The sequence below is a fragment of the Selaginella moellendorffii genome, unplaced genomic scaffold, assembly GCF_000143415.4.
Source record: "Selaginella moellendorffii unplaced genomic scaffold, v1.0 SELMOscaffold_5, whole genome shotgun sequence".
Classification (NCBI taxonomy): domain Eukaryota; kingdom Viridiplantae; phylum Streptophyta; class Lycopodiopsida; order Selaginellales; family Selaginellaceae; genus Selaginella; species Selaginella moellendorffii.
In genome coordinates this window covers 1,909,993-1,936,994 of record NW_003314266.1, presented here as the reverse complement: position 1 = coordinate 1,936,994, position 27,002 = coordinate 1,909,993, and the positions used below count along the sequence as shown (strand labels likewise).

Here is a 27,002-nt window from a genome sequence, read left to right as displayed (position 1 = left end):
TACTTATGTCCCGGCTCTCCACGTGTTGCCTCCCGAGTCGAGTTTTCCCATTTGGGACCCTGCCATTCTTCTCCTTATCTGATTAAGTTGGCTGAGCGAGAAAAAATGTAAAAAAAGGAGTCAGTGTTGATTGAACACGATTAACTTCTCCACAGAAAGATTTTGCCACCGGCAGTGCCACCGGCCAGAACTCCAGGTAAAAGAGGATGCCGTGCCAGTCTCGAGGGTATGGAAGTCATTTCCTCGCTTCGAAGCGATGCAACCAGTTTGTTCTCGCGAGTGGATATCACATCGATGGCTCTGCTCATGTTTGCAATGTAGACGTAGTTGTCACTCCAGCTCCAAATTGCCCTGCAACGCAATTTAAATCCGCATTTCGAGATTTTTACTCAAAAGGTTTCCCACCTGAACGTCGCAATCCAGCGGTTTGTCTGATTGTTGTGGCTGATCATGACGGGATCGTTATTGTGCTTTCCACTCCAGAGGCCTACGTGATCGTCATAACTGCGGGGATCGAGTAACTCAGCCATAAAGGCAACTTTAAAACGTTTTGAGTATTTACCTGGTCGAAGCCAGTTGATCTCCCGATGGTGAGAAGTATGCCGAGTGCACGGCTTTTCCGTGGGTCATGGTTGCCAGGTTCCTCTTTGTGACGCGGACGTCCCACAGGGAGACTGTTCCATCTCCGGAACTTGTAGCAACCTGGTGAGGCCGCTGCGGCGTAGAGTCTATGGAGTGAATGCGTCTCTCGTGCAGCTTCCAGTGTGACGCTACCGTGGAGCTTCTTGCATCCACTAGTTTCATATCTCCTTCGTAGTCACCAATGGAAATAACGTGCGTGCTCTCTGCGAGATAGCTCATGGCACTTAAGGACTCGTCAGATAAAAACACTCTGCTGAAAGCCGCTTTGTCAATGTCCATGAGGAGGACAGAACCATCACAGCTGCAAGTCGCAATCTACAAAGGCAAAGGCGCTGTTAGAAATAAAAAAGGAAAGTAAAATAATGTATTCCATAACTCACCTGTGTAAAGCTCGCAGGTGCGCTTGCTATTGCTGTAACAGGTATCCTGTGAGGCCGATAAATGTGGACAACACTTTCGTCACTCTCGTCGTTGTAATCAGCATCCCAGAGGCCGATATTTCCCGCTCTGTCCCCGGCAGCCACCACCAGCTTTGAACTCAGAGGAAGGAGAATCAGGCTGAGAATTTTCTCCGGCACAATCCTCACGACGTCCTTCTCAGCGAGTTTCAAAGATAGCGGCTCAAAGTCGTCCTTTGGTCGCTGGTCCTCCGAGTTTACCAAACACTCGCCTTTTACTGCCTCGCCAATGCGAGCACGCACTGAATCATCTGAGGGCTCGTCGTTGACACGAACGTCAGAGAAGGAAACAGGCTTCTCCCAGTTAAGTTTGTCAAGCTTCTCTGGCTCTGGCACCACTTTGGCATCGGAAAGTTCGTCCTTGAGAGGCCCGACCTCTGGAGAGATTCCTCGAGTACGCAGTGACCTCCGAATTACAAGCGGCTGTTCATCTCTGGGCCTCTTCTCAGATTTATACCCTTTGGGTTTTCTCTTTTGCTGCTCCCTGGAAACAGAATGCGTCGAGTGAATATAGAATCAAACAAGAAAAAAAATCCTGTCTTTTGGAAGAAAATCTTAAACAAACAACACAAATGCGGCAGACAAGCAAGAAATGCTCGTGGAGTGAATATGGAATCAAAAAAGAAGAAATCCTCTTTTTTACTTTAGCTATCTTTTGGAAACAAAAAATGAGATCTCAAACGAACAAAACAAATGCGGCAGAAGAGATCAAAGCACAAGGATTCAAGAAAATGCTCCCCATGCGTCGCGTGAATATAGAATCCAAAAAGAAAATATCATTTTTTTGCTTTCGCTATCTTTTGGAAACAAAAGAATGAAACTCTCAAACAAACAACACAAATGCCGCAGAAAAGACCAAAGCACAAGGATTCAAGAAAACTACACGACAGCATTGCGATCGCTGGAGGAAAATTTCTAAATCTCCACTCATCGGCTAGAGAACTAGGGTAAGACGAAAGAACCTGATTGGAATCTGGAGAAACTTGGCCGCCTCATGGATCCCCAGCTCCGCGAGCTTCTCGGCGTTCCTCGCCATGTTCTCGGCCCTCTTGCGCGCATAGTCGGACATTCTTGGATCAGCCATAGCCACCGGCCCACCGCCGCTAGGGCTCAAGAAGCAATTTAAACTTGGCGCCAAACCTCCCGCCAATGAAAACGCTCCATTTGTGTGGCCCTAAATAATGGCTCACTCGCTACTGTCAGCGATGTACTTGCAATCATATCTTCCTTTCCAAAAGGAGCTCGACAATGGATCGCCATTTCCACTGGTTCTAACGCCGGCGAAAGGATCGCCCAAGGGCGCTGGAGCTCTCGCCAGCGCCCTGCGAATCCAGGAGCAGCGATCGCAGCTGGATGAGTGGCTGATCAGGAGCGGCGCGATTTTGCTGCGAGGATTCGACGTATGGACGGGGCAGGAGTTTGATTCGATCATCGATGCCCTGGGATGGGAGGAGTACAACTACTTGGAGCTCGGTGGACTGGCCAATCGAAAGAGGGTCCATGGAAAGGTTCTCACCGCTAATGATCTTCCCCTGGATTGGTACGTTGGTTACCACAACGAGGCAGCCTACGTAAGCTAGTTCATCTCTTTGTTTGTTCTTGAATCTCAAAGAGCGCTTTGTTTGTGTTCTTAGCTCACGAAATTCCCTTCAAAGCTGGCATTTTTCGCTGCGAAGCCTCCGGAGCCTGGGACTGGAGGAGCCACTCCGATCGTTCCAGGGCACGTCGTGTACAAGCGAGTTCTTGAGAGAAAACACTTGGCCGAGCAACTTCTCGACAAAGGCCCTGTTGTAACTCGCTCCTATCTCAGCGACAAAGCTTTGAGAACCCAGGACAGGCAAACCGTCGAGACCAGGCAAGCGAATTCTTTCTCAACTTTCCACAAGATTGCGATACTTTAATGTCCTGCGAGGTCTGACTTTCTTGTTCTAGAGCCATGAAGCAGAACATGACTCTAACTTGGCTCCCCGAAGGCGGTGCGATTCTCGAGAGCAAGCCCTTGCAGCCATTGTTTAAAGAAGATAGTGCTGGAAGGATGGCGATCTTCACCAGCATCGGATCGTACGTAGAGTTCCGCAAGATGCAGGAGGACTTTCCGAAGTCGACGATCAGGTTTGAGGATGGAACGGTGCTCCGTGATGAAACCGCCGACGAACTGGTGGAGATAATGCTGGAGGAAGAGGTGGCGTTTCCATGGGAGAAAGGTGACATTCTTCTGGTGGACAACTCTGCTGTTCTGCACTCGAGGCAGAAATGCACGTCTAAGGAGCGAGAAATTCTTGTTTCTCTTGCTCAATGAGTGGCATAAGTTCTTACTTTAAAGTTCTAGATAGTTCGAAAAGTTTGCGTTGAAAGGTTTTAGCTTTTCTGAAAGATGTGCAAACAAAATGTAATCGCTCTTTATTTTCTTAAATTCTTTTCGAACGATCTAGAACTTTAAAGTAAAAGCTTATGACACTTATCGAGCAAGAGAAACAAGAATTTCTCGCTCCTTAGACGTGCTCTTCTGCCTCGAGTGTAACACAGCAGAATTGTCCACCAGAAGAATGTCACCTTTCTCCCATGGAAACGCCACCTCTTCCTCCAGCATTATCTCCGCGAGTTCTTCGCCAGCTTGATCTTCGAGCAGCGTTCCATCTTCAAACTCAAGCGCTGTTCTTGGCGAATCCTTATGCGTCTTACGAAACTCCACGAAAAACCCAAGGCTCGAGAAATATGCCATCCTTCCAGCAGTATCCTTTCGGAACAGGGGACCCAGTAGTTTGCTGTCGAGAATCATTCCTCCGTCGGGAAGCCAGGTTATAGCCAATTGCTTCTTCACGGCGCTGGATCATCGAGAGGAGAGTTTTGAGCCCAAAAAACTCGAAGAAAGGAAGTTTCTTACTTGGTCTCGGCGGATTGCTTGTCCCCGGCTGAAAGTCGCGACTTCCAGGCGTTCTCGTCTAGAAACGCGCGGTAAACAAGACGGCCTTTGTCGAGAAGTTGCTTTGCTAGATGGGTTTTCTCAAGAACTCGCTTGTAAACGACGTGACCTGGGACAATTGGAGTGGCACCTCCAGTTCCAGGCTCTGGAGCTTTCTCCGCAAAAAATGCGATCTTTGCCGGTGGTTTCTCGAGCTAGAACACGAAGAGGAAACAAAGAAATAGAAAGCGAATCGCTCTAGAAAAAAGAGAAAAGAACGAGTAAACCTTACATAAGCTGCCTCGTTGTGGTAGCCAATGTTATATTGACGTGGTAAGTCATTGGAGGTGAAAACTTTCCCAAACATTTGCTTTCGATTGGTCGATCCACCCATCTCCAAGTAAGGGTACTCCTCCCATCCCAGCGCATCGATAATGGAGTCAAGCTCCTGCGCTGTCCATACCTCGAATCCTCGCAGCAAAATCGCGCCACTCTTGGGTAGCCACTCCTCCAGCCGCAATCGCTGCTCCTCAGTTCGCAGCGCGCTGGCGAGCGCTCCCGAGTCCTTGAGAGAACCGTGGGCCGGAACAAGGACCAGCGGGAATGGGGATCCATCCTCGAGCTTCTTCTGGAAAGAGAGGGATATTTTTGAGAAGGAAGCCATGATCGAGCGTTTCTTAAAACGCACGAGATCACAACCACTATACCACTATTGATTCAAAAAATTCATTATCAGAGGGAGTGCATGATCCTGGCCATGGAAAGGGAAGCACTAATTGGAGGCCACAGATCTGATGAGAAAGGAACGCACTAACATCTTTAACATTGATTTTAAACATGTGCAGAATAAATTGATTCATTTTCTCGTTGTCCAAAAGTTATTCTTCCAGAAAGGTTATTCTTTCTTAGTGGAAGGAGCTGTAAGGATTGCTGCAAAAAGTTGGACATTCACTCTGATCAGTCAGAGAAGACTCATCAGGAAAGATTAAAAACTTTAGCTAATTTGAAATTTAAATATTATATAAGTCATCTGGACATTGGGTGTTAGCCAAACTCTGACAATAGATTCTATCTCTTGTTAAATGTGTTGCCATTATGATGGAAGTGTGGTATCAAAAGATTTTGGGTTATAATATACTAGCACTTGCCCAGCATATGCTGTGTAATTAGCAAAATATTTTTTTTATTTTTTAATATATTAAAAAATAAATTAGAATAGTATTTAAACAACAAATATTATATTCCACTTTGATTGAGAGAATTATGCCTAGAAAATGCTAGATGAATAAAAAAAATAAACTCTTGTACACTTGATAATATAACTATTTAGACAAAATATATTCCTAGGCATAAATAAGATAAAATATTCATTCATAAAAATATTATATACAAATTATTATTTGGAAATATGAATATATTTAGAAAACAAATTGACAAATAAAAAATAAAAAACAAATAAAAGAGAATAATTACTGCAAGACATTAATTAATTATAAGTTTTACTCAAAATATAAAACAATAAGTTTTTAGGAACATTAATATATTACTACCCAGATCCAATCAACCTAATAATTATTTATAAATATATATAATAATTTCAAATATTATATTCCATAGTATTATATACTAATAAATTAGTAAAAATATTTTAAAATATTATTTTTTAATCAAATACTACATACATTATCGTAGTTTTTCTGATAATTATAAATAACTAAGGCTACATATAAAAATATAAATATGTACTTTTATTGTTAAAGCCCCCCACAGTTGTGATTTAGCCAAAAAATGATGTCTGTTTGAGAGAAACCCTAATCATTTAGTAATAAACCTTACTTTTTAACTTCTAATATGGTTTCAACATTTTGATCTTTTGCACTTTTGATCTAATGTGGTCTAAAAGTAAAGTGACTACTTTTGAGTGAGGATAGGCAGATGCCTGTGCAAAGTGCCTGTGAAAAATTAAGTTAGATTTGTGCGGTTCATAAGATTTGGGGAGTTCTCATCATGACTTAGTTTTCACTCTTTGTTCTCAAGTAACGAACTTTGAACTACAGTCTATATTGCGGTGGGGGGGAGGCAGGGTTTCACTGTGAGTTAGTTCAACTTGGAATTTTTCTCACACCTCTTACTGCCATTTTCATCAGGATATACAGCAAAAAATAGTTCGGGAGATACAAAATATCTCCTTATTAACTGGAACTGGTTTCATTGGACTTCTTTGCAGGTTAAGACGCTTTTTCAGCCGATTGTGTCTAAAATGCCCATGCCTTACACTGTTCTTGAGTCACTAAAAGACATCAACGTTTGATGCGGGAGACATCTAATGGGAAAATGTTCTCGATCTTCAGCTGCATGCTCAAGTTCCTCCGGGAGCTCATCGCCATCTGGACTTCGAGAGCCCCTGGCTGGTAGTGACGGACATAGTGAACGCGTCCAAAGTGTATTCCAGCTTCTTATCTTCAGTGGGAGCATCAGCAGATGATGATGATGAGAGGCAGATGATCGTCGTGGATGGCTAGCTGGAGTTTGAGGCCGCAGCTGGAATCGCTGTGCACATCAAGGAGAGTGGACGCGCTGCTACTGGAAAAGACCAATGGCTTCTAGCGTGGTAAGAAAAAGTTCCATGTAACTGATTCAGTTTCCTTTTGTTAGAGCTATGGCCCTAGTGACTCATGAAACTTTCCTGTAGAGATTTTGGAAGCCACTTCCAATGCACGTAAGTAGAGCCATGCCTGTCGCCGGGTCAGGCTTGATACTAAACTGCACTCCCAGGAATTCTTTGATGTGTTGCAGCGTCTTGATATCATAAGAAGAGAGCTTCCCGACCTTGACTTTGGAAACATCTTCCAGGCACAGAGCACAGAGGATGAACAGCAACCCCTGTATGGCAAATAGGAAAGTTTGTGAGATCGCCTTCTTTCCTTTCCAGCTTCACAGATAGATACCTGGTGAGTTGAATTTACAACTCCTCCCAGCTTTATCTCCTGTAGCAAGGACATGGCTGCTTGTGTCCCCAGGTCCTCTGGAAGCTGGAGCTCGGATGCTCCTGAATGCGTAGCCGCGCACTCGGAGCTTAAAATGCAGCCGGTGGTCGTTTTTGTCACCAGTGAGATCCCATAGCCCGGAGATCTGTGCCATGACAAAAGAAGCAAAATGAAAAAAGTTTACTTTGCAGCACAAAATCATGGAACTTACTTCCCGGACTCCAAACCAGTGTAGTGATCAGTAAAGATGTACACGTCGGGGAGCAAGCCACATTTGATTGGCCATATGAGGTGAGATGCGTGTGGAGTAACTCACTCCTCAGATACGTTTCACCATGCCCTCATCCACCCATGTAGCAGCTTGGCGAAGGATTTTTAGCGAGGAGAGAAAGAAAAAAAGAGGAGTTTGGAGAAACTGACCGTGAGGCTCTTGGGAACAATGGGAACTTTGAGGACGACTTCACTGCCACCCAAGGGAGGAGTTCCGCAGGCAACAACTTTGAGTTCTAGGAATTCGATTGGAACACCAAAGTGCTTAAGCATTGGCAGTGTTGCTGTGCGAAAGGTGTCGACACAAGGATCCCTGCTGTCATTTGCAATGCCTGTCACAGGCCACAAAGAATCCTAGTTAACAACTGGCGCCTCGCAAGCTGCCACATGCGGCATACATGTCAATCAGCACAGTAGACACGATCAAGCTCGAATCCCAGCCCGCAGCAACCATTTGGGAGTGGATTTGCTTACCCACCGGAAGAAATCGCGGTCCACAGCACGCTCCAAGGGCCGCAATAACACGTGGTTAAAGAAATAACCCCTTTACAGTTACCCCCCATCGGACGGCTATGATTGGCCAGATCCCTGCTGTCATTCGTAATGCCTGTCACAGGCCACAAAGAATTCGTCCAGGAGCAAAAATCCTGCTACTACTGTCTTCATCCCTTGGAACACACGAATCGCGCCTCGCAAGCTGCCACACGCGGCATACATGTCAATCAGCGCAGTAGACACAATCAAGCTCGAATCCCAGCCAGCAGCAACAATTTGGGAGTGGATTTGCTTACACCGGAAGAAATCACGGTCCACAGCACGCTCCAAGGGCCGCAACTTACTTGATCCTGCCCGGAGTGACGCCCTGGAGCAGCAATCTCTAGTCAACACTCACGCGTCGCCGTCCCGCCCCACGCGGCTTGGCTGCCTCCCATTGGCCGGGAGCAAACATCAGCGCGATTATTCTCAAACACGTGGTTAAAGAAATAACCCCTTTACAGTTACCCCCCATCGGACGGCTGTGATTGGCTGGATCCGGCGGCCCACAAAGTTCGGCGTTTGCTCCTTATAGTAGTAGAATAATGCTATTACTAATTTAACTAATGACAAATGAGGTGATAGATTATGTATGTTTTTGGTGGCATCACTAGAATAGAATTCTGTTTAATGGGTTATCGACTGTTATTTTTTTCATGTGAATAATTTTTTTATTATTTTTAATGCTTTATATATACTTATTTATTATAATCTTTGAATATTTTAGCTCAAAATTAAATTTTATAATTTAGTTTAAAAATATTTACAAATATAATAAGAAAATTATATTCTGTAGAAATGGTCTGTCTATGGAGTATAAGATTTGAATTTATAGTTTTTATAACATATGTATTTAAAAAATTATTATCTTTTGGACTAAATCTAGGTAGCAAAATATCACTAAAACATATAAAATCCAAAACCATGTGATTTTATATCAAATGTGGATTGACTTAGTTTTATCAATGTCTAGCAAAACTTCAAGTGTTAATAGAAAAAAATTAAATAAATTTATCTAAATAGTCTTTTTTATATTCTAAGTAATTGAATTTACATATAACATATTATTAATAATAGAAAAAAAATTAATTTATTCTGGGTTAGGTATTTTTAAAATATATTTATATTTCTAAATAATAATTTGTATATAATATTTTTATTAATGATTATTTATTCTTATTTATGGCTAGAAATATATTTTTTCTAAATACTTATATTATCAAGTTTACAAGAATTATTCATCTAGCTCTTAATTCTTCTTTCAAAGTGGAATATAATATTTGTTATTTTAATACTATTCCAATTTAGTCAAAAAATCAAAACAGTATTTTGCTAACTGCACAGTATATGCTAGGGAATATCTAGTACTATGAGTACCACGACCGTAGAGATCACCCATGAACAAGTAGTGCTAAACCTCAAGTGTATCCACCAGAAGAATGTCACCTTTCTCCCATGGAAACGCCACCTTTTCCTCCTGCATAGAGAAACACTGAAGAAATGCTTCCCTTTGTCGATCAGTCCAGCATGGCTGCAAGCGCTCAGGATCAATGAAGATGGAATGCTGCTCGAAGATCAAGCTGCGGATGAACTCGTGGAGATAATGCTCACGGAAGAGGTGGCGTTTTCATGGGAGAGACAACTCTGCTGTGTTACACTCGAGGCAGAAACGCTCGTCCAGGCAATCCTCCATGTATAAATATTTCTTCGTGTGATTTACAAAAAAAGCTTATAGTTAGACAAAGCGTTCTTGTAGTTAGTAAAAGGAAATTAACTCGTTTCTAGCTATACTAGCGGATAAATCACATAAAACTAATAACTAGTAAGACAAAAGGACAGGGCACTTATCCTGGCCATCAAAACCGATATTTGTTGCGGTAGTGTCACCAAACTGTGGAAGAATCATAGTCAATCCACACAAAACCCTGGCATCCATGGTACCCTGACTAATCCCCCAGGAAGCACGGGCATGGATTGCCGCAGAGAGTGGCACACTCCCAGATCCAATGTCTGCCCTCAGCTGCTCCAAGTGTTCCATTGGAAGACTCGTCTCATTCACCATGACGCTCCGCTTCACAGGCACAACACCGTTCTTTGGAAGCACAAAGCTATGAAAGTCAAACTGCTGGCCTGTAAGATCCACCCCGCGGTAACTAACGCCCACGTCGAATTCTGTGAACTTGACCTTTATCACGTTCTCGAAGTTGCGGTGCTTGGAGTTCAGGCACTGGAACTGGAAGTCGAGCTTGGATAAGAGACCCGACGTGGTGTTCGAAGGGAGCTTGATGTACGAGACCTTCACGTCCTGGAACTCGCACCATGGCTCGTGGAGATGGACGCGCCATGCAAGCCACGAGATCACGAAGACACCTACTACAAACAATAGCACAACGCCCAAGGTGACACAAGCCCTTATCGTTTCCGCCAGCGGACCCTTCCGTCGATCCATCTACCTTGATTAGGGTTTTGGACGAAGTTTAGCCTTATATTGTTTACAGTCCACTTAAGGAACCTTGGAAAGATAGACAGGCTAGAAGATTAGGGTTCTTGGACAAAGTTGACGAAGAGCTAAAAATTTTGATATTTGTGATGCTTCCCCGCCATTTTGCACGCGTTAACGATCGTCGTCCACACGAACTCGTCTGCTTTCCCGCAAGGCAAGCTCCGCGCGAGCGCAATGGCGTGATCCAGCTCGTACGCGCGGCACAGGAGATCCACAAGGCAAGTCCAGTGCTCGATCTGTGGAGACACCCCATACTTGGTTTGCATTGCCTGGAAGAACTCCATTCCCTTGGCGACGAGCCCGGCGTGGCTGCAAGCCGTGAGGAGGCACACAAACGTAGCGCCGACGGGTGGAATCCCGCGGCCCAGCATCTCCCCAAAGAGATCAAACGCCATCTTCCAATCGCCCACTCGGCTAAACCCCGCGATGACCGTGTTCCATGCCACCGAGTCGGGAAACTCGGTCGAGTCGAGCACACGCTGCGCCGCCGCGAGATCTCCACACTTGGAGTACATGTCCATGAGGCAGTTCGCGAGGATGCTCTCGCAATCGTGTCCAAATCGGCAGGCTTCGGCGTGGACGGCTCGTCCCAGCTCCAGAGCCACAGCGCTACTGCATGCGCTGAGCGCGGTCGCTAGAGTTTGAGCGTTTGGACGAAGAGCTTCCACCGTTCTCATCCGCGAGAACTCCTCCAGAGCTTGCGCGGCCTCGCCGTTCTCCGCGTACCCAAAGATGAGGGCCGTCCATGACACCACCGATCGCTGCTGCTGCTGGCTCCGGTAGAAGATCTCGCGGGAGTTCTCCATGCTTCCACACTTTGCGTACATGTCCACCAGCGTGCTCGCGACGTAGCTGTTTGATTCGTGGCCGAGTTCCACAGCCTCGATGTGAATCGCCTTCCCGATCTCCAGAGACTTAGTCTTGACGAGCTTGCCTTCCAAAACTCGGCCTTCTTCTCTTGCTGCCAGGCCAGTGCAAGCCTTGAGCGCTGCTACGATGGCTTGCGCGTCGGGAACACAGCACTGCTCCATCGAGAAGAACAAATCCAGCGCAAACTCTGCGTCCCCGTTTTCGGTGGATCCTAGTATCATACTCGTCCAAGTCACTGCTGTTGAGGATCCCATCGCCTGGAAGACGAGCCATGCACGTACCGGAGTGCCGCACTTCATGTAAAAATCTATCAGCGTGTTCCCGACTAAAGTTCCACTCTCGAATCCACGCTGCGTAGCTTGCGAGTGGACAAACTTTCCTTTCGAAAGTGACGATGCTTTGATCTTCCTTCCTTCTGGGCATTCCTCCTTCAGAGCCAGGTTTATGCAAGCTTTCAGCACCGCGACAAACGTAAGTTCTTCTGTAGTGCTGTGTTCGTTGTCTCGAAGCAAGCCAGCGAATAAGTTTAGAGCCCGTTCTTCGTCATCGTTCTCTGCGTAGCCGAGAAGAAGGACGTTCCAAGTCACTAGAGTTTGAGTCCCCGGAAACCTGTCGAAAACTCTCTTGGCATCAACCATGCTGCCACATCTCGCAAAAGCATTCACCAGCGCGCTCGAGATGTAAACATCTCGATCGAATCCCTGTTTTTCACATTCGCAGTCGATGGCCCTGGCCTTTTCGAGTGACAAAACTTTACCGAGCTTGTCATCGACGTCGTCTCTGGTTGCCAAGTTCGCGCAAGCTTTCAGAGCTGCCAAGAAAGTCACAGCGTCGGGTGGCGGTATCATGCGTTCGAAGAGTTCCAGAGCCTGTTCTTCCAGTCCATTTTCTACGTAGGCTCGTACCATAGCGTTCCAAACACCTGTGTGACTTGATGCCCCCCGAAAAACTTCCTTCGCATCCTCCACGCTTCCACACCTAGCGTAGAAACTCACCAACGCGCTCGCAACGTAAGTGTCCGATCCAAGCCCGGACTTTTCTGCTCGTTCGTGGATAGCCTTCCCCTGTGCCAAAGCCACCACCTTAACAATCCTTCCATCGACCAGCAAATCCCCTTGTTCCTTCGCAGCTAGACTCGTCCAAGCTTTCAGAGCAGCGCAAAACGTCACCCCGTTCGGTTCACAGTCCATGCGGCCGAAAAGCTCCAGCGCCACCTCTGGTTGATTCTCCGCGTATCCATTCATCAAAACATTCCAGCAAACCAGCAGCCGAGTACTAGTCTCCATCCTGTCAAAAATCCGCCGAGCATCAAGCAAACTTCCACACTGTGCGTACATACTCACCAAGTTGGAAGCCACGAGAATGTTTGTGTCGAGACCGCTGCTAGCAGCTTGCGAGTGGACAGCCCTCCCTTTGATCAACCCCAGCTTCGATCGAGCACCAGCATTCCCATTCCTTCGAGACTTTCCCAGCTTGGCGCAGGCCTTCAATCCGGCAACAAAGGTGAAAGCGTCGGGAAGCAGCCCCTCAAGCCTCATTCCTACAAAGAGCTCCAGCGCGAGTTCTTCCTCTCCGTTGGTAGCATAGCCCAGTAGCAACACATTCCACGAGACCACCGTGTGATAAGCCATCGCTTCAAAGAGCCTGCTCGCGTTGGCCATGGCGCCACACTGCGCGTACATATTGATGAGCGTATTCGCGACGTACACGTCCGATTCCTGGCCCCTCTCGATCGCATCCGTGTGGAGCTTCTTCCCCTTGGCAAGATTCTTGGAGCTCCCACACGATTTCAGCCCCGCAAGAAGAGCCGATTTGAAGGAGCTCTTTTCTTCCTTGGAAATCTCGGGATTGCGAAGAACAGCAGCCTGTTTAGAAGTGCTATCCATGCCCGATGCCAGAATTCGGATCCAAGATTCTAAGCAGCTAGATCGCAATGCGGCGATGGCGCGGCAAAGAATGCCGCCATCGCCGCTCCTTCCCTCCAAGAACCCTAAAAATTGGAAAATGTTAATATGGATCGCAGCCTCTCTTTGGAGCTTCTCCAGTCATGCAAAAGCCTGTCGATCGCAAGGAGAATCGATGCAAGCATCCGGGAATCTCTTCGTCCGGACGACACCTTCTTACTCAACAAGCTCGTGGAGATGTACGGAAGGTCTGGGAGCGTGAGCGACGCTGTACGGGCTTTCGAGTCCGTGAATCCAAAGAACACATTCACCTGGGTGACTATGATCTCGGTATATTCCCGCAATGGGAATCTAGCGGATGCCAAGTGCCTGTTTGATTCCATGCCGGAAGAGCATCGAGGGATTCTCTCCTGGAATGCGATGCTTTCGGCATATGCCAAGGACGGGAATCACGTCAAGGCCAGAGAGATGTTTGACAGGATGCCGGAGTGGGATCTGGTCTCGCAAACTTCCATGCTAACGGCATATGCCCAATGCGGGCATATTGACAAGGCAAAGGACCTCTTTGAGAATATGCTCTTCAAGAACCAGGTGGCGTGGTGCGCCATGTTGACTACGTGCCTCCGTGCAAGTGATTATAAAGTAGCAGAATATATTTTTGAGAATATGCCAAGGTGGGATTCGGTCTGTTGCACGGCAATGCTGACGGCATATGCCCAAACAGGGCATATGTGCGAATCTTTACGAGTGTTTAACGGGATGCTCGAGAGGGATTTGGTGACGTGGAATGTGCTGCTGACGTCGTATGCCCACGTAGGAAACGTGGAAGCGTCGGAGCATCTCTTCTATCACATTCCGCAGAGGAGCCAAGTGACGTGGAATTCTATGCTAGCAGCATATGCCTGCTCTGGGCACTTGGAGGAGGCCAAGAGAGTCTTTGAAAGCATGCCAGAGTGGGAGCTAATGACGTGGAATTCTATGCTGGCGGCGTTGCTCCGTGGAGGTCTTTCCACACAAGCGTGGAGGCTTTTTAGAAGCATGCCTCAACGAAACCAAGTTTCTTGGAACACAATGCTGGCTGCCGAGGCCCAGAAGCTAGATCACTTGGAAGAATGTCGAGCTCTCTTCAATTCCATGCCAGAGCACGACACAATCTCTTGGAACTCCGTGTTGTCAGCGTGTGTTTTAAACGGGTGTTTAGAGCTTGTCAAGAGTCTCTTTGCAAACATGCCATGTAGAGATCAAATGTCATGGAACATAGTTTTAGAGGCAGTTTCTCAAAGCGGGAAATTGAGTGAATTAGAGACATTTTTTAGTAATATGCAGCAGTGGGATAGTGTGTCATGGAACACACGGCTTGCAGCAAACGCCATAAGTGGGCATCCTGAGGAAACAAAGAGCATATTTGACAACATGCCTTGTCAAGACCAAATTTCTTGGAACAGCCTCTTGACTGCCTATGCCAAGTTTGGAGACATTGAAAGTGCGGAGAAAGTTTTCGTTAAACTTATAAAGGAACGGGATGTTATCTCTTGTAACATTATGATCTATGCATATGCTCAAAATGGTTTGTTTGAGAAAGCTAAGCAGATAAATCGATGTATGCTCCAAGGGAATCAGATTTCTTTTAACTCTATTATTTCTGTGTATGCTTTGGAATGCGATGTTGATGGAGCAAGGAGTGTTTTTGATATGATGCCCGAAAAGGACCTGGTATCCTGGACAGCCATGCTTGTCGCATATGCCCACAATGGGCATGTGGAGGAAGCCGAGAGGATATTTTGGAATATGAATACCCAGCGGAACCAGGTTGTGTGGAATGCCTTTCTATCAGCATACGCTCAGAATGGTCAAGTCTCGAAAGCAAAGAAAGTATTTGACACAATGCCAACCCAAAACATGGTTTCTTGGTCAGCAATTCTGAGTGCTTATGCCTGTAGTGCTAGATTCAGGGAAACATTCCATGTATTTGAGATGTTTCCACTGTATTACAATGCAGATTGTACATGCTTTGTGCCTGCTCTTGTTGCTTGCAATCATGTTGCTTCCTTAGAGAGAGTAAGATGCTATTTCTTGTCTATGTGTGTTGATTATGGGCTGGTTCCAACTAAGCAACACTTTTGCTGTGTGATTTATACCTTGGGGAGAACAGGCCACATCAGAGCTGCTGAAGAACTTCTTGAGACCATGCCATATACACCAGACAGTGTTGATTTCAAGTGTTTTATCTCTTCATGTGTATATTATCAAAAGAAACAAGGAAACTTTTGTAACATTAAGCTCATGGATGCACCAAGCTATATCTTGGCATCAAAGAGCTCATGTCTTTCCAATTCGATGGTAGACATCGAAACTTTTATCTGATTAGAGGAGATTGACATTGACTTTGTGAATCCTCAAACTGAGCTCACCCCTGTTTTCAGCCCGGCGGAGCTCGCTTACTTCCTGCTGCTCCAAGTCCACACCCGGCCTCAGCATACGAAAGATGGCGTAGCTTTTCCGGCATTTGCCGCTTGGGCTGCCAGCACTCTTTGTCCCGTTTGGAATGTGGAATGGAGACATTCATGCTGGTGGAATAAGCGGCGCCGCTGTCCATTAAGTTTAATCATGGTGACCTCTTGCTTGTCAAGGAGTAAGTCTCACCAGCAATTGGATCCTCATCTTGGTTTTCCAATACTAGTGTAGCGATCGCAACCCTCTTCCCAACGTCCCACTCGCTGGCAAGCTCATGCTGCAAGAGAGAATCTATGGATTGAGTTTCCATTTTTGCGGTGTACGCAGAGAGTAGTGCGTTCAATGAGACTTGATCTTGCTCGGGCAAGGAATCAACAATTAGCTTGGCCTCTTCCACATGCCCTTTTTGGGCATGTCAAACATATTCCAGGTTTCCCCGCAGAGAAAATGCGGCAATCATGGCCGTCCACGAGACGTGATTCTGGCAAGGCCGTATGCCCGTACTGGCTTTATCCCGAAAGCACAAGCTTAGCTTTGACCGGATGGGCAATGAGTGGCTTGAAGCTGGCTGTTCGCCTCACGATGTCCTGAGGAGCAGAGGAACGTAGCACTGCGAATTGCGAACGAGCTGAGGCCGGGTGTGAACTTGGAGCATCTGCTGCTGAGCGAGCCGAACGTAACACGCGAGTTCCGCCTGCTTGAGAACAGAGGTTGCGAGGGCTCAAAAGTCAATAATGTTATAATACAACTAGACTTCTCGAAAGTCGTGGCACAATCATGGCTTCCTTCTCGCAAGTATCCCTCCCTTTCCAGAAGAAGCTCGAGGATGGATCGCCATTCCCGCTGGTCCTCGCTCCCGCCGATGAATCTCCCAAGGACGCTGGAGCGCTCGCTGGCGCGCTGCGAATTGAGGAGCAGCGATCGCGGCTGGAGGAATGGCTAGTCAAGAGTGGCGCGGTTTTGCTGCGAGGATTTGAGGTATGGACAGCGCAGGAGCTTGACTCCATAATCGATGCGCTGGGATGGGAGGAGTACCCTTACTTGGAGATGGGTGGAGGGGCTTATCGAAAGAAAGTCTTTGGAAAGGTTTTCACTGCCAATGATTTCCCGCTGGATTGGTACCTTGGCTACCACAACGAGGCAGCTTATGTAAGATCTTTCTTTCTTTTTTTCTTTCACATCTACTTTTTCTTCGTGTTCCAGCTTGAGAAACCACCGGAAAAGGTCATATTTTTTGCGGAGAAAGCTCCAGAGCCTGGAACTGGAGGAGCCACTCCGATTGTTCCAGGTCACGTCGTTTACAAGCGAATTCTTGAGAGAGATCACTTAGCAGAGCAACTTCGCGACAAAGGGCGCATTGTTCACTGCTCTTTCTTAAGCGAGAACGCCTGGAAGTCACGACTTTCAGCCGGTGACAAGCAATCTGCCGAGATCAAGTAAGAAACGTCCTCTGTTCAAGTTTAATCCGTGGGGCTCACTCATCAAAGCTTTCTTTCGATGATACAGGGCCGCGGAAAAGAACATTGGTCTGACTTGGCTTCCGGACGGAGGAGTGTTTCTCGAGAGAAAACCAGTGGCTCCCTTGTTTAGAAAGGACACGGCTGGAAGGATGGCATTCTTCTCGGCCATTGGTTTCTTCGTGGAGGTCCGCAAGAAGCACAAAGATTTGCCAGCAACAACGCTCAAATTTGAAGATGGAACGCTGCTCGAAGATCAAGCTGCCGATGAACTCGTGGAGATAATGCTTAAGGAAGAGGTGGCGTTTCCATGGGAGAAAGGTGACATCCTTTTAGTGGACAACTCTGCTGTTCTACACTCAAGGGAGAAATGCTTCTCCAGGGAGCGACAAATTCTTGTTTCACTTGCTTCATGAGTATCAATATTTCTCGGTGTGATTGGTCCTCTTGCTTCATGAATATAAATATTTATTGGTGTAATTGGTCTCTTGGAGTTGTTGATTCTTTCATAAAATGGCTAGACAACTATAATTGCTGTATCTATATAGGAATTTTTTTATGACAGACTAATGAATTAAATCATGTAAAATTATGAATTAGTGGGTAAAAGATTATAGTATTTATCTTTGCTATATATTTATGGAAAAATATTTATTAAAAAATGTAACCTTAAATAAATTTTTAATAATTTGGATAATTTCTTTGTTTTTATGTTTAAATTAATTTTAACATTAAAATAAAGTAATGTTAATATTAATATTTATTTATATATATATATATATTGAATTATATTTATTTGCAATTATAAGTGTATGAAATATGGAGAGGGAATACAGAAAATATGCATATTAATTAACCTAAAAACCCTAGCTTATATATAGGAGCAAGGGGTCTGGATTAAAACCAATCTAACAATTATTAAAATCCCACTATGCTAATATTAATATATAGCATTGTACCTGTATACTTGGACTTTATCTCAGAATAATGGAAGACCATTAAAGTTCTTTTGTAGATAGACTGGGATCTAGAGAACATTAGGAGGAGGTATTAGTAGATCTATAGGTGGTATTAATTATTCATAATCCCTTTGTACGAAGTTTTTTAATTATTGCATATGCACAATTTCTAGAGGATTAGCTTATTGGATGTCATGCAAAACCTCATAAACTTGCAATTCAACTTGCCACAACACTCAATACAATCCTTTTCACTAAGCAAGGAACTCTTTAGTTAAACCACATACCATAAAATGGGGAAAATGGATTAATACCAAGTTATTCACTTTGTATTCCATAAGTGGACGATGATGGAAGTTGTAGTGTTAACAGAACTTTGCACCCTTGTGACATATGTATATAGAAGAGATGGCAAATAACTATCCCAATCTGAATGCTAAAAGTTCATGTACTTTGCAATCATCCATTTGAATGTCCAACCGAGCTATTCCACCAAACTGTCTAACTGTGGATGATAAGCATTCGTGAAGTGTGGCGTATCCCCAACCAAGACGTCAAAACATGAAATGCCTCAACCATAAATATAAAACTATTATCCAAAAGAATCCACTCTGGACAAAAATCTTGGAACACCACTTGATTGAGAAGGAAATATCCAACAACAGTTGTATGGGTGCTAGCAAAAGCATCAACTTCCACCTAATTAGTCAAATAGTTAAAAGCAATAATAACATATTCATTGCTAGTAGTCAATCATGGAAAATGTCCCATAAAATCAAATGCCACCAACTCAAATGGACGGGAAACTACAATTGACTCCAACCATCCTTATGTAACATGATGGGGAGTGTTATGAGTTTAGCACCAAATGCAGCTACACACATATTGGATAATATCATGTAATATTTTTGGCTAATAGAAAGAGTTAGATAGCTTCTCGGTCACATGATGATGTCCCATATGCCCACTTAAAATAAGAGAACCATGGCAAGCATGGAAAAACTGTGGAATAAAGATTGAATGCACCACCAGCCGTAAATGATCATCAGAATCCATCCCCACAAAATAAAAAAGGTCTTCAAATTGATATTGAGAATGTAAATGCTAGAATGGCAAATTATCAGTAAGTGATGCAGAAATCTTAAACCCATCTTGAAGCCTTCGAATCCATAACTTAATTTTTTGAGCCTCGTGAACCTCGTAAAGAGAAGGTAGATCTTGCTTTGCACCTTGTGGACAATGAACATTAAGCACAATAACCGTTGACGGCACAAAATCCTCATCTAGAAAATCTACAAATGTTGAAATAATAAGCTCGTTAGAAACATGAGAAAAGAGTGAAGAAGAAAGAGAAGCTCGAGAAAGGCATTAGCATCAGCCATAGAACATCCCAAGCGATGAACAACATCAAAATCATATATTTGAAACTTCAAAGCCCACTGAGTAATACAACCAACCTGTAAGTGACTAATTTTTCCATTATACTTTAGTCATTTAACCACACCTCCGACCATTTAGAGGAGTCTCACTCACAACCTCCATAAGTCCTATTTTGGACTTGGGTTTGCTAGCCCCGAGAATGGCATCTCCGCCACTCAACCTTTGCACTTGGTCCAAGTGCTCCACGTGTCCGATCCCATGACCGACACCCTAAGGTACCACTAGCATATCAGCCCATTACACTAAGGCCATGCCCATTCACGTTGGTCATATCGGTGGCCTGACACCACCCACATCACAGTCCAATCTCTCAAAGACTAGGCCATCCGTCCATGAGTGATCATCCCAGATCCACTCCTTAGCATTCTTAAGATGCCCACAGATATGGGGAATAACCCTCCCCAATATCCCCTTTCCGGTCCCCACCAAGTCCTTTTCTACCCATGGCTGTGTTCACCAACATTGCCCCTGGATCAAGGCTCACAGGCCTGACCACTAAGTCCCACGGTCCTCTAGGACTTTCTCACCACACGACTGTATCCTTGGTCACTACACCAGAGGACTACTCCTCTTCCTTTCCATAGTCTGGGCCTTTGGGACAACATTTCAAAACACCGTGGCATTACACAAGCCTTGTGGGTACTCTCCCCGCCTTCCACCTTTGGGTGCTCTAACCATGGGTTTAGAGCAAGGTTCCGATGAGCCATGCCTGGTATCCAAGTAGGTAGTGCCACCCACACTTGGACTGAGAGCATTGGCCAGTCGATCTCCCGGGGGAACTAGAGCCGGCTCTTGAACACTTCACCAAGCTACCCCGCTTGTCGGTCCGTATTCACTCTAGTCTTGGACTTCCTAGTGGTCAGTTCATCACCCAACACTGGGTATGGCTTTCCTGGGCCAAACTAGCCTTTCCTGGCCAAACTGGCTCCACTGGGCTCCAACCCCCACACTCTCCCTATTATACTTTTGGAACCCCCTGAAATAATAATTTGTATATAATATTTTTATTAATGATTATTTATTCTTATTTATGGCTAGGAATATATTTTTTCTAAATATTTATATTATCAAGTTTACAAGAATTATTCATCTAGCTGAGCATAATTCCCTCAATTCTTCTTTCAAAGTGGAATATAATATTTGTTATTTTAATACTATTCCAATTTAGTCAAAAAATCAAAATAGTATTTTGCTAACTGCACAGTATCTAGTACTATGAGTACCACTACATATCACATGATTTGGTTTAGATAACATGCTCTTCACCAGTGGCACTGCATCATTCAACTGATTCGTATGACCGTAGAGATCACCCATGAACAAGTAGTGCTAAACCTCGAGTGTAACACAACAGAATTATCCACCAGAAGAATGTCACCTTTCTCCCATGGAAACGCCACCTTTTCCTCCTGCATAGAGAAACACTGAAGAAATGCTTCCCTTTGTCGATCAGTCCATCATGGCTGCAAGCGCTCAGGATCAATGAAGATGGAACGCTGCTCGAAGATCAAGCTGCGGATGAACTCGTGGAGATAATGCTCACGGAAGAGGTGGCGTTTTCATGGGAGAGACAACTCTGCTGTGTTACACTCGAAGCAGAAATGCTCGTCCAGGCAATCCTCCATGTATAAATATTTCTTCGTGTGATTTACAAAAAAAGCTTATAGTTAGACAAAGCGTTCTTGTAGTTAGTAAAAGGAAATTAACTCGTTTCTAGCTATACTAGCGGATAAATCACATAAAACTAATAACTAGTAAGACAAAAGGACAGGGCACTTATCCTGGCCATCAAAACCGATATTTGTTGCGGTAGTGTCACCAAACTGTGGAAGAATCATAGTCAATCCACACAAAACCCTGGCATCCATGGTACCCTGACTAATCCCCCAGGAAGCACGGGCATGGATTGCCGCAGAGAGTGGCACACTCCCAGATCCAATGTCTGCCCTCAGCTGCTCCAAGTGTTCCATTGGAAGACTCGTCTCATTCACCATGACGCTCCGCTTCACAGGCACAACACCGTTCTTTGGAAGCACAAAGCTATGAAAGTCAAACTGCTGGCCTGTAAGATCCACCCCGCGGTAACTAACGCCCACGTCGAATTCTGTGAACTTGACCTTTATCACGTTCTCGAAGTTGCGGTGCTTGGAGTTCAGGCACTGGAACTGGAAGTCGAGCTTGGATAAGAGACCCGACGTGGTGTTCGAAGGGAGCTTGATGTACGAGACCTTCACGTCCTGGAACTCGCACCATGGCTCGTGGAGATGGACGCGCCATGCAAGCCACGAGATCACGAAGACACCTACTACAAACAATAGCACAACGCCCAAGGTGACACAAGCCCTTATCGTTTCCGCCAGCGGACCCTTCCGTCGATCCATCTACCTTGATTAGGGTTTTGGACGAAGTTTAGCCTTATATTGTTTACAGTCCACTTAAGGAACCTTGGAAAGATAGACAGGCTAGAAGATTAGGGTTCTTGGACAAAGTTGACGAAGAGCTAAAAATTTTGATATTTGTGATGCTTCCCCGCCATTTTGCACGCGTTAACGATCGTCGTCCACACGAACTCGTCTGCTTTCCCGCAAGGCAAGCTCCGCGCGAGCGCAATGGCGTGATCCAGCTCGTACGCGCGGCACAGGAGATCCACAAGGCAAGTCCAGTGCTCGATCTGTGGAGACACCCCATACTTGGTTTGCATTGCCTGGAAGAACTCCATTCCCTTGGCGACGAGCCCGGCGTGGCTGCAAGCCGTGAGGAGGCACACAAACGTAGCGCCGACGGGTGGAATCCCGCGGCCCAGCATCTCCCCAAAGAGATCAAACGCCATCTTCCAATCGCCCACTCGGCTAAACCCCGCGATGACCGTGTTCCATGCCACCGAGTCGGGAAACTCGGTCGAGTCGAGCACACGCTGCGCCGCCGCGAGATCTCCACACTTGGAGTACATGTCCATGAGGCAGTTCGCGAGGATGCTCTCGCAATCGTGTCCAAATCGGCAGGCTTCGGCGTGGACGGCTCGTCCCAGCTCCAGAGCCACAGCGCTACTGCATGCGCTGAGCGCGGTCGCTAGAGTTTGAGCGTTTGGACGAAGAGCTTCCACCGTTCTCATCCGCGAGAACTCCTCCAGAGCTTGCGCGGCCTCACCGTTCTCCGCGTACCCAAAGATGAGGGCCGTCCATGACACCACCGATCGCTGCTGCTGCTGGCTCCGGTAGAAGATCTCGCGGGAGTTCTCCATGCTTCCACACTTCGCGTACATGTCCACCAGCGTGCTCGCGACGTAGCTGTTCGATTCGTGGCCGAGTTCCACGGCCATGATGTGAATCGCCTTCCCGATCTCCAGAGACTTAGTCTTGACGAGCTTGCCTTCCAAAACTCGGCCTTCTTCTCTTGCTGCCAGGCCAGTGCAAGCCTTGAGCGCTGCTACGATGGCTTGCGCGTCGGGAACACAGCACTGCTCCATCGAGAAGAACAAATCCAGCGCAAACTCTGCGTCCCCGTTTTCGGTGGATCCTAGTATCATACTCGTCCAAGTCACTGCTGTTGAGGATCCCATCGCCTGGAAGACGAGCCATGCACGTACCGGAGTGCCGCACTTCATGTAAAAATCTATCAGCGTGTTCCCGACTAGAGTTCCACTCTCGAATCCACGCTGCGTAGCTTGCCAGTGGACAGACTTTCCTTTCGAAAGTGACGATCCTTTGATCTTCCTTCCTTCTGGACATTCCTCCTTCAGAGCCAGATTTATGCAAGCTTTCAGCACCGCGACAAACGTAAGTTCTTCTGTAGTGCTGTGTTCGTTGTCTCGAAGCAAGCCAGCGAATAAGTTTAGAGCCCGTTCTTCGTCATCGTTCTCTGCGTAGCCGAGAAGAAGGACGTTCCAAGTCACTAGAGTTTGAGTCCCCGGAAACCTGTCGAAAACTCTCTTGGCATCAACCATGCTGCCACATCTCGCAAAAGCATTCACCAGCGCGCTCGAGATGTAAACATCTCGATCGAATCCCTGTTTTTCACATTCGCAGTCGATGGCCCTGGCCTTTTCGAGTGACAAAACTTTACCGAGCTTGTCATCGACGTCGTCTCTGGTTGCCAAGTTCGCGCAAGCTTTCAGAGCTGCCAAGAAAGTCACAGCGTCGGGTGGCGGTATCATGCGTTCGAAGAGTTCCAGAGCCTGTTCTTCCAGTCCATTTTCTACGTAGGCTCGTACCATAGCGTTCCAAACACTTGTGTGACTTGATGCCCCCCGAAAAACTTCCTTCTCATCCTCCACGCTTCCACACCTAGCGTAGAAACTCACCAACGCGCTCGCAACGTAAGTGTCCGATCCAAAACCGGACTTTGCTGCTCGTTCGTGGATAGCCTTCCCCTGTGCCAAAGCCACCACCTTAACAATCCTTCCATCGACCAGCAAATCCCCTTGTTCCTTCGCAGCTAGACTCGTCCAAGCTTTCAGAGCAGCGCAAAACGTCACCCCGTTCGGTTCACAGTCCATGCGGCCGAAAAGCTCCAGCGCCACCTCTGGTTGATTCTCCGCGTATCCATTCATCAAAACATTCCAGCAAACCAGCAGCCGAGTACTAGTCTCCATCCTGTCAAAAATCCGCCGAGCATCAAGCAAACTTCCACACTGTGCGTACATACTCACCAAGTTGGAAGCCACGAGAATGTTTGTGTCGAGACCGCTGCTAGCAGCTTGCGAGTGGACAGCCCTCCCTTTGATCAACCCCAGCTTCGATCGAGCACCAGCATTCCCATTCCTTCGAGACTTTCCCAGCTTGGCGCAGGCCTTCAATCCGGCAACAAAGGTGAAAGCGTCGGGAAGCAGCCCCTCAAGCCTCATTCCTACAAAGAGCTCCAGCGCGAGTTCTTCCTCTCCGTTGGTAGCATAGCCAAGTAGCAACACATTCCACGAGACCACCGTGTGATAAGCCATCGCTTCGAAGAGCCTGCTCGCGTTGGCCATGGCGCCACACTGCGCGTACATGTTGATGAGCGTATTCGCGACGTACACGTCCGATTCCTGGCCCCTCTCGATCGCATCCGTGTGGAGCTTCTTCCCCTTGGCAAGATTCTTGGAGCTCCCACACGATTTCAGCCCCGCAAGAAGAGCCGATTTGAAGGAGCTCTTTTCTTCCTTGGAAATCTCGGGATTGCGAAGAACAGCAGCCTGTTTAGAAGTGCTATCCATGCCCGATGCCAGAATTCGGATCCAAGATTCTAAGCAGCTAGATCGCAATGCGGCGATGGCGCGGCAAAGAATGCCGCCATCGCCGCTCCTTCCCTCCAAGAACCCTAAAAATTGGAAAATGTTAATATGGATCGCAGCCTCTCTTTGGAGCTTCTCCAGTCATGCAAAAGCCTGTCGATCGCAAGGAGAATCGATGCAAGCATCCGGGAATCTCTTCGTCCGGACGACACCTTCTTACAAAACAAGCTCGTGGAGATGTACGGAAGGTCTGGGAGCGTGAGCGACGCCGTACGGGCTTTCGAGTCCGTGAATCCAAAAAACACATTCACCTGGGTGACTATGATCACGGTATATTCCCGCAATGGGAATCTAGCGGATGCCAAGCGCCTGTTTGATTCCATGCCGGAAGAGCATCGAGGGATTCTCTCCTGGAATGCGATGCTTTCGGCATATGCCAGGGACGGGAATCACGTCAAGGCCAGAGAGATGTTTGACAGGATGCCGGAGTGGGATCTGGTCTCGCAAACTTCCATGCTAACGGCATATGCCCAATGCGGGCATATTGACAAGGCAAAGGACCTCTTTGAGAATATGCTCTTCAAGAACCAGGTGGCGTGGTGCGCCATGTTGACTACGTGCCTCCGTGCAAGTGATTATAAAGTAGCAGAATATATTTTTGAGAATATGCCAAGGTGGGATTCGGTCTGTTGCACGGCAATGCTGACGGCATATGCCCAAACAGGGCATATGTGCGAATCTTTACGAGTGTTTAACGGGATGCTCGAGAGGGATTTGGTGACGTGGAATGTGCTGCTGACGTCGTATGCCCACGTAGGAAACGTGGAAGCGTCGGAGCATCTCTTCTATCACATTCCGCAGAGGAGCCAAGTGACGTGGAATTCTATGCTAGCAGCATATGCCTGCTCTGGGCACTTGGAGGAGGCCAAGAGAGTCTTTGAAAGCATGCCAGAGTGGGAGCTAATGACGTGGAATTCTATGCTGGCGGCGTTGCTCCGTGGAGGTCTTTCCACACAAGCGTGGAGGCTTTTTAGAAGCATGCCTCAACGAAACCAAGTTTCTTGGAACACAATGCTGGCTGCCGAGGCCCAGAAGCTAGATCACTTGGAAGAATGTCGAGCTCTCTTCAATTCCATGCCAGAGCACGACACAATCTCTTGGAACTCCGTGTTGTCAGCGTGTGTTTTAAACGGGTGTTTAGAGCTTGTCAAGAGTCTCTTTGCAAACATGCCATGTAGAGATCAAATGTCATGGAACATAGTTTTAGAGGCAGTTTCTCAAAGCGGGAAATTGAGTGAATTAGAGACATTTTTTAGTAATATGCAGCAGTGGGATAGTGTGTCATGGAACACACGGCTTGCAGCAAACGCCATAAGTGGGCATCCTGAGGAAACAAAGAGCATATTTGACAACATGCCTTGTCAAGACCAAATTTCTTGGAACAGCCTCTTGACTGCCTATGCCAAGTTTGGAGACATTGAAAGTGCGGAGAAAGTTTTCGTTAAACTTATAAAGGAACGGGATGTTATCTCTTGTAACATTATGATCTATGCATATGCTCAAAATGGTTTGTTTGAGAAAGCTAAGCAGATAAATCGATGTATGCTCCAAGGGAATCAGATTTCTTTTAACTCTATTATTTCTGTGTATGCTTTGGAATGCGATGTTGATGGAGCAAGGAGTGTTTTTGATATGATGCCCGAAAAGGACCTGGTATCCTGGACAGCCATGCTTGTCGCATATGCCCACAATGGGCATGTGGAGGAAGCCGAGAGGATATTTTGGAATATGAATACCCAGCGGAACCAGGTTGTGTGGAATGCCTTTCTATCAGCATACGCTCAGAATGGTCAAGTCTCGAAAGCAAAGAAAGTATTTGACACAATGCCAACCCAAAACATGGTTTCTTGGTCAGCAATTCTGAGTGCTTATGCCTGTAGTGCTAGATTCAGGGAAACATTCCATGTATTTGAGATGTTTCCACTGTATTACAATGCAGATTGTACATGCTTTGTGCCTGCTCTTGTTGCTTGCAATCATGTTGCTTCCTTAGAGAGAGTAAGATGCTATTTCTTGTCTATGTGTGTTGATTATGGGCTGGTTCCAACTAAGCAACACTTTTGCTGTGTGATTTATACCTTGGGGAGAACAGGCCACATCAGAGCTGCTGAAGAACTTCTTGAGACCATGCCATATACACCAGACAGTGTTGATTTCAAGTGTTTTATCTCTTCATGTGTATATTATCAAAAGAAACAAGGAAACTTTTGTAACATTAAGCTCATGGATGCACCAAGCTATATCTTGGCATCAAAGAGCTCATGTCTTTCCAATTCGATGGTAGACATCGAAACTTTTATCTGATTAGAGGAGATTGACATTGACTTTGTGAATCCTCAAACTGAGCTCACCC

At 46.3% G+C, this 27,002-nt stretch overlaps 8 protein-coding genes and 1 pseudogene across 8 annotated transcripts; 4 read left to right on the top strand and 5 right to left on the bottom strand.

Moving 5' to 3' along the window:
• Positions 1-101: 101 nt before the first annotated feature.
• Positions 102-2,230, bottom strand: LOC9658827 (WD repeat-containing protein 76). Its single transcript, XM_002964803.2, has 5 exons — positions 2,063-2,230; positions 1,023-1,584; positions 563-957; positions 406-504; positions 102-351 (listed from the first exon to the last, which is right to left on the bottom strand). Exons 1-5 carry the CDS (start codon positions 2,182-2,184, stop codon positions 141-143), a joined length of 1,389 nt encoding a protein of 462 aa, XP_002964849.2. The 5' UTR covers positions 2,185-2,230; the 3' UTR covers positions 102-140.
• A 56-nt stretch (positions 2,231-2,286) lies between these two features.
• On the top strand, positions 2,287-3,513 carry LOC112344550 (clavaminate synthase-like protein At3g21360). The gene is made up of 3 exons (XM_024669428.1): positions 2,287-2,671; positions 2,735-2,955; positions 3,033-3,513. Exons 1-3 carry the CDS (start codon positions 2,306-2,308, stop codon positions 3,397-3,399), a joined length of 954 nt encoding a protein of 317 aa, XP_024525196.1. The 5' UTR covers positions 2,287-2,305; the 3' UTR covers positions 3,400-3,513.
• On the bottom strand, positions 3,482-4,782 carry LOC112344548 (clavaminate synthase-like protein At3g21360). The gene is made up of 3 exons (XM_024669426.1): positions 4,295-4,782; positions 3,985-4,217; positions 3,482-3,925 (listed from the first exon to the last, which is right to left on the bottom strand). Exons 1-3 carry the CDS (start codon positions 4,664-4,666, stop codon positions 3,559-3,561), a joined length of 972 nt encoding a protein of 323 aa, XP_024525194.1. The 5' UTR covers positions 4,667-4,782; the 3' UTR covers positions 3,482-3,558.
• A 1,832-nt stretch (positions 4,783-6,614) lies between these two features.
• LOC9658826 lies at positions 6,615-7,648 on the bottom strand (annotated as a pseudogene).
• A 2,713-nt stretch (positions 7,649-10,361) lies between these two features.
• On the bottom strand, positions 10,362-13,052 carry LOC112344713 (pentatricopeptide repeat-containing protein At3g09040, mitochondrial-like). Its single transcript, XM_024670027.1, has one exon. The coding sequence runs from the start codon at positions 13,050-13,052 to the stop codon at positions 10,362-10,364; it is 2,691 nt and encodes an 896-aa protein (XP_024525795.1).
• A 126-nt stretch (positions 13,053-13,178) lies between these two features.
• Positions 13,179-15,990, top strand: LOC112344712 (pentatricopeptide repeat-containing protein At4g02750-like). Its single transcript, XM_024670026.1, has one exon. The coding sequence runs from the start codon at positions 13,179-13,181 to the stop codon at positions 15,432-15,434; it is 2,256 nt and encodes a 751-aa protein (XP_024525794.1). The 3' UTR covers positions 15,435-15,990.
• A 134-nt stretch (positions 15,991-16,124) lies between these two features.
• Positions 16,125-17,461, top strand: LOC112344549 (clavaminate synthase-like protein At3g21360). Its single transcript, XM_024669427.1, has 4 exons — positions 16,125-16,244; positions 16,281-16,673; positions 16,728-16,960; positions 17,031-17,461. Exons 2-4 carry the CDS (start codon positions 16,302-16,304, stop codon positions 17,395-17,397), a joined length of 972 nt encoding a protein of 323 aa, XP_024525195.1. The 5' UTR covers positions 16,125-16,244; positions 16,281-16,301; the 3' UTR covers positions 17,398-17,461.
• Positions 17,462-21,880: 4,419 nt separating this feature from the next.
• LOC112344711 (pentatricopeptide repeat-containing protein At3g09040, mitochondrial-like) lies at positions 21,881-24,571 on the bottom strand. Its single transcript, XM_024670025.1, has one exon. It carries the CDS (start codon positions 24,569-24,571, stop codon positions 21,881-21,883), a length of 2,691 nt encoding a protein of 896 aa, XP_024525793.1.
• A 126-nt stretch (positions 24,572-24,697) lies between these two features.
• Positions 24,698-26,953, top strand: LOC112344710 (pentatricopeptide repeat-containing protein At4g02750-like). The gene is made up of 2 exons (XM_024670024.1): positions 24,698-26,591; positions 26,742-26,953. Exons 1-2 carry the CDS (start codon positions 24,698-24,700, stop codon positions 26,951-26,953), a joined length of 2,106 nt encoding a protein of 701 aa, XP_024525792.1.
• Positions 26,954-27,002: the final 49 nt, after the last annotated feature.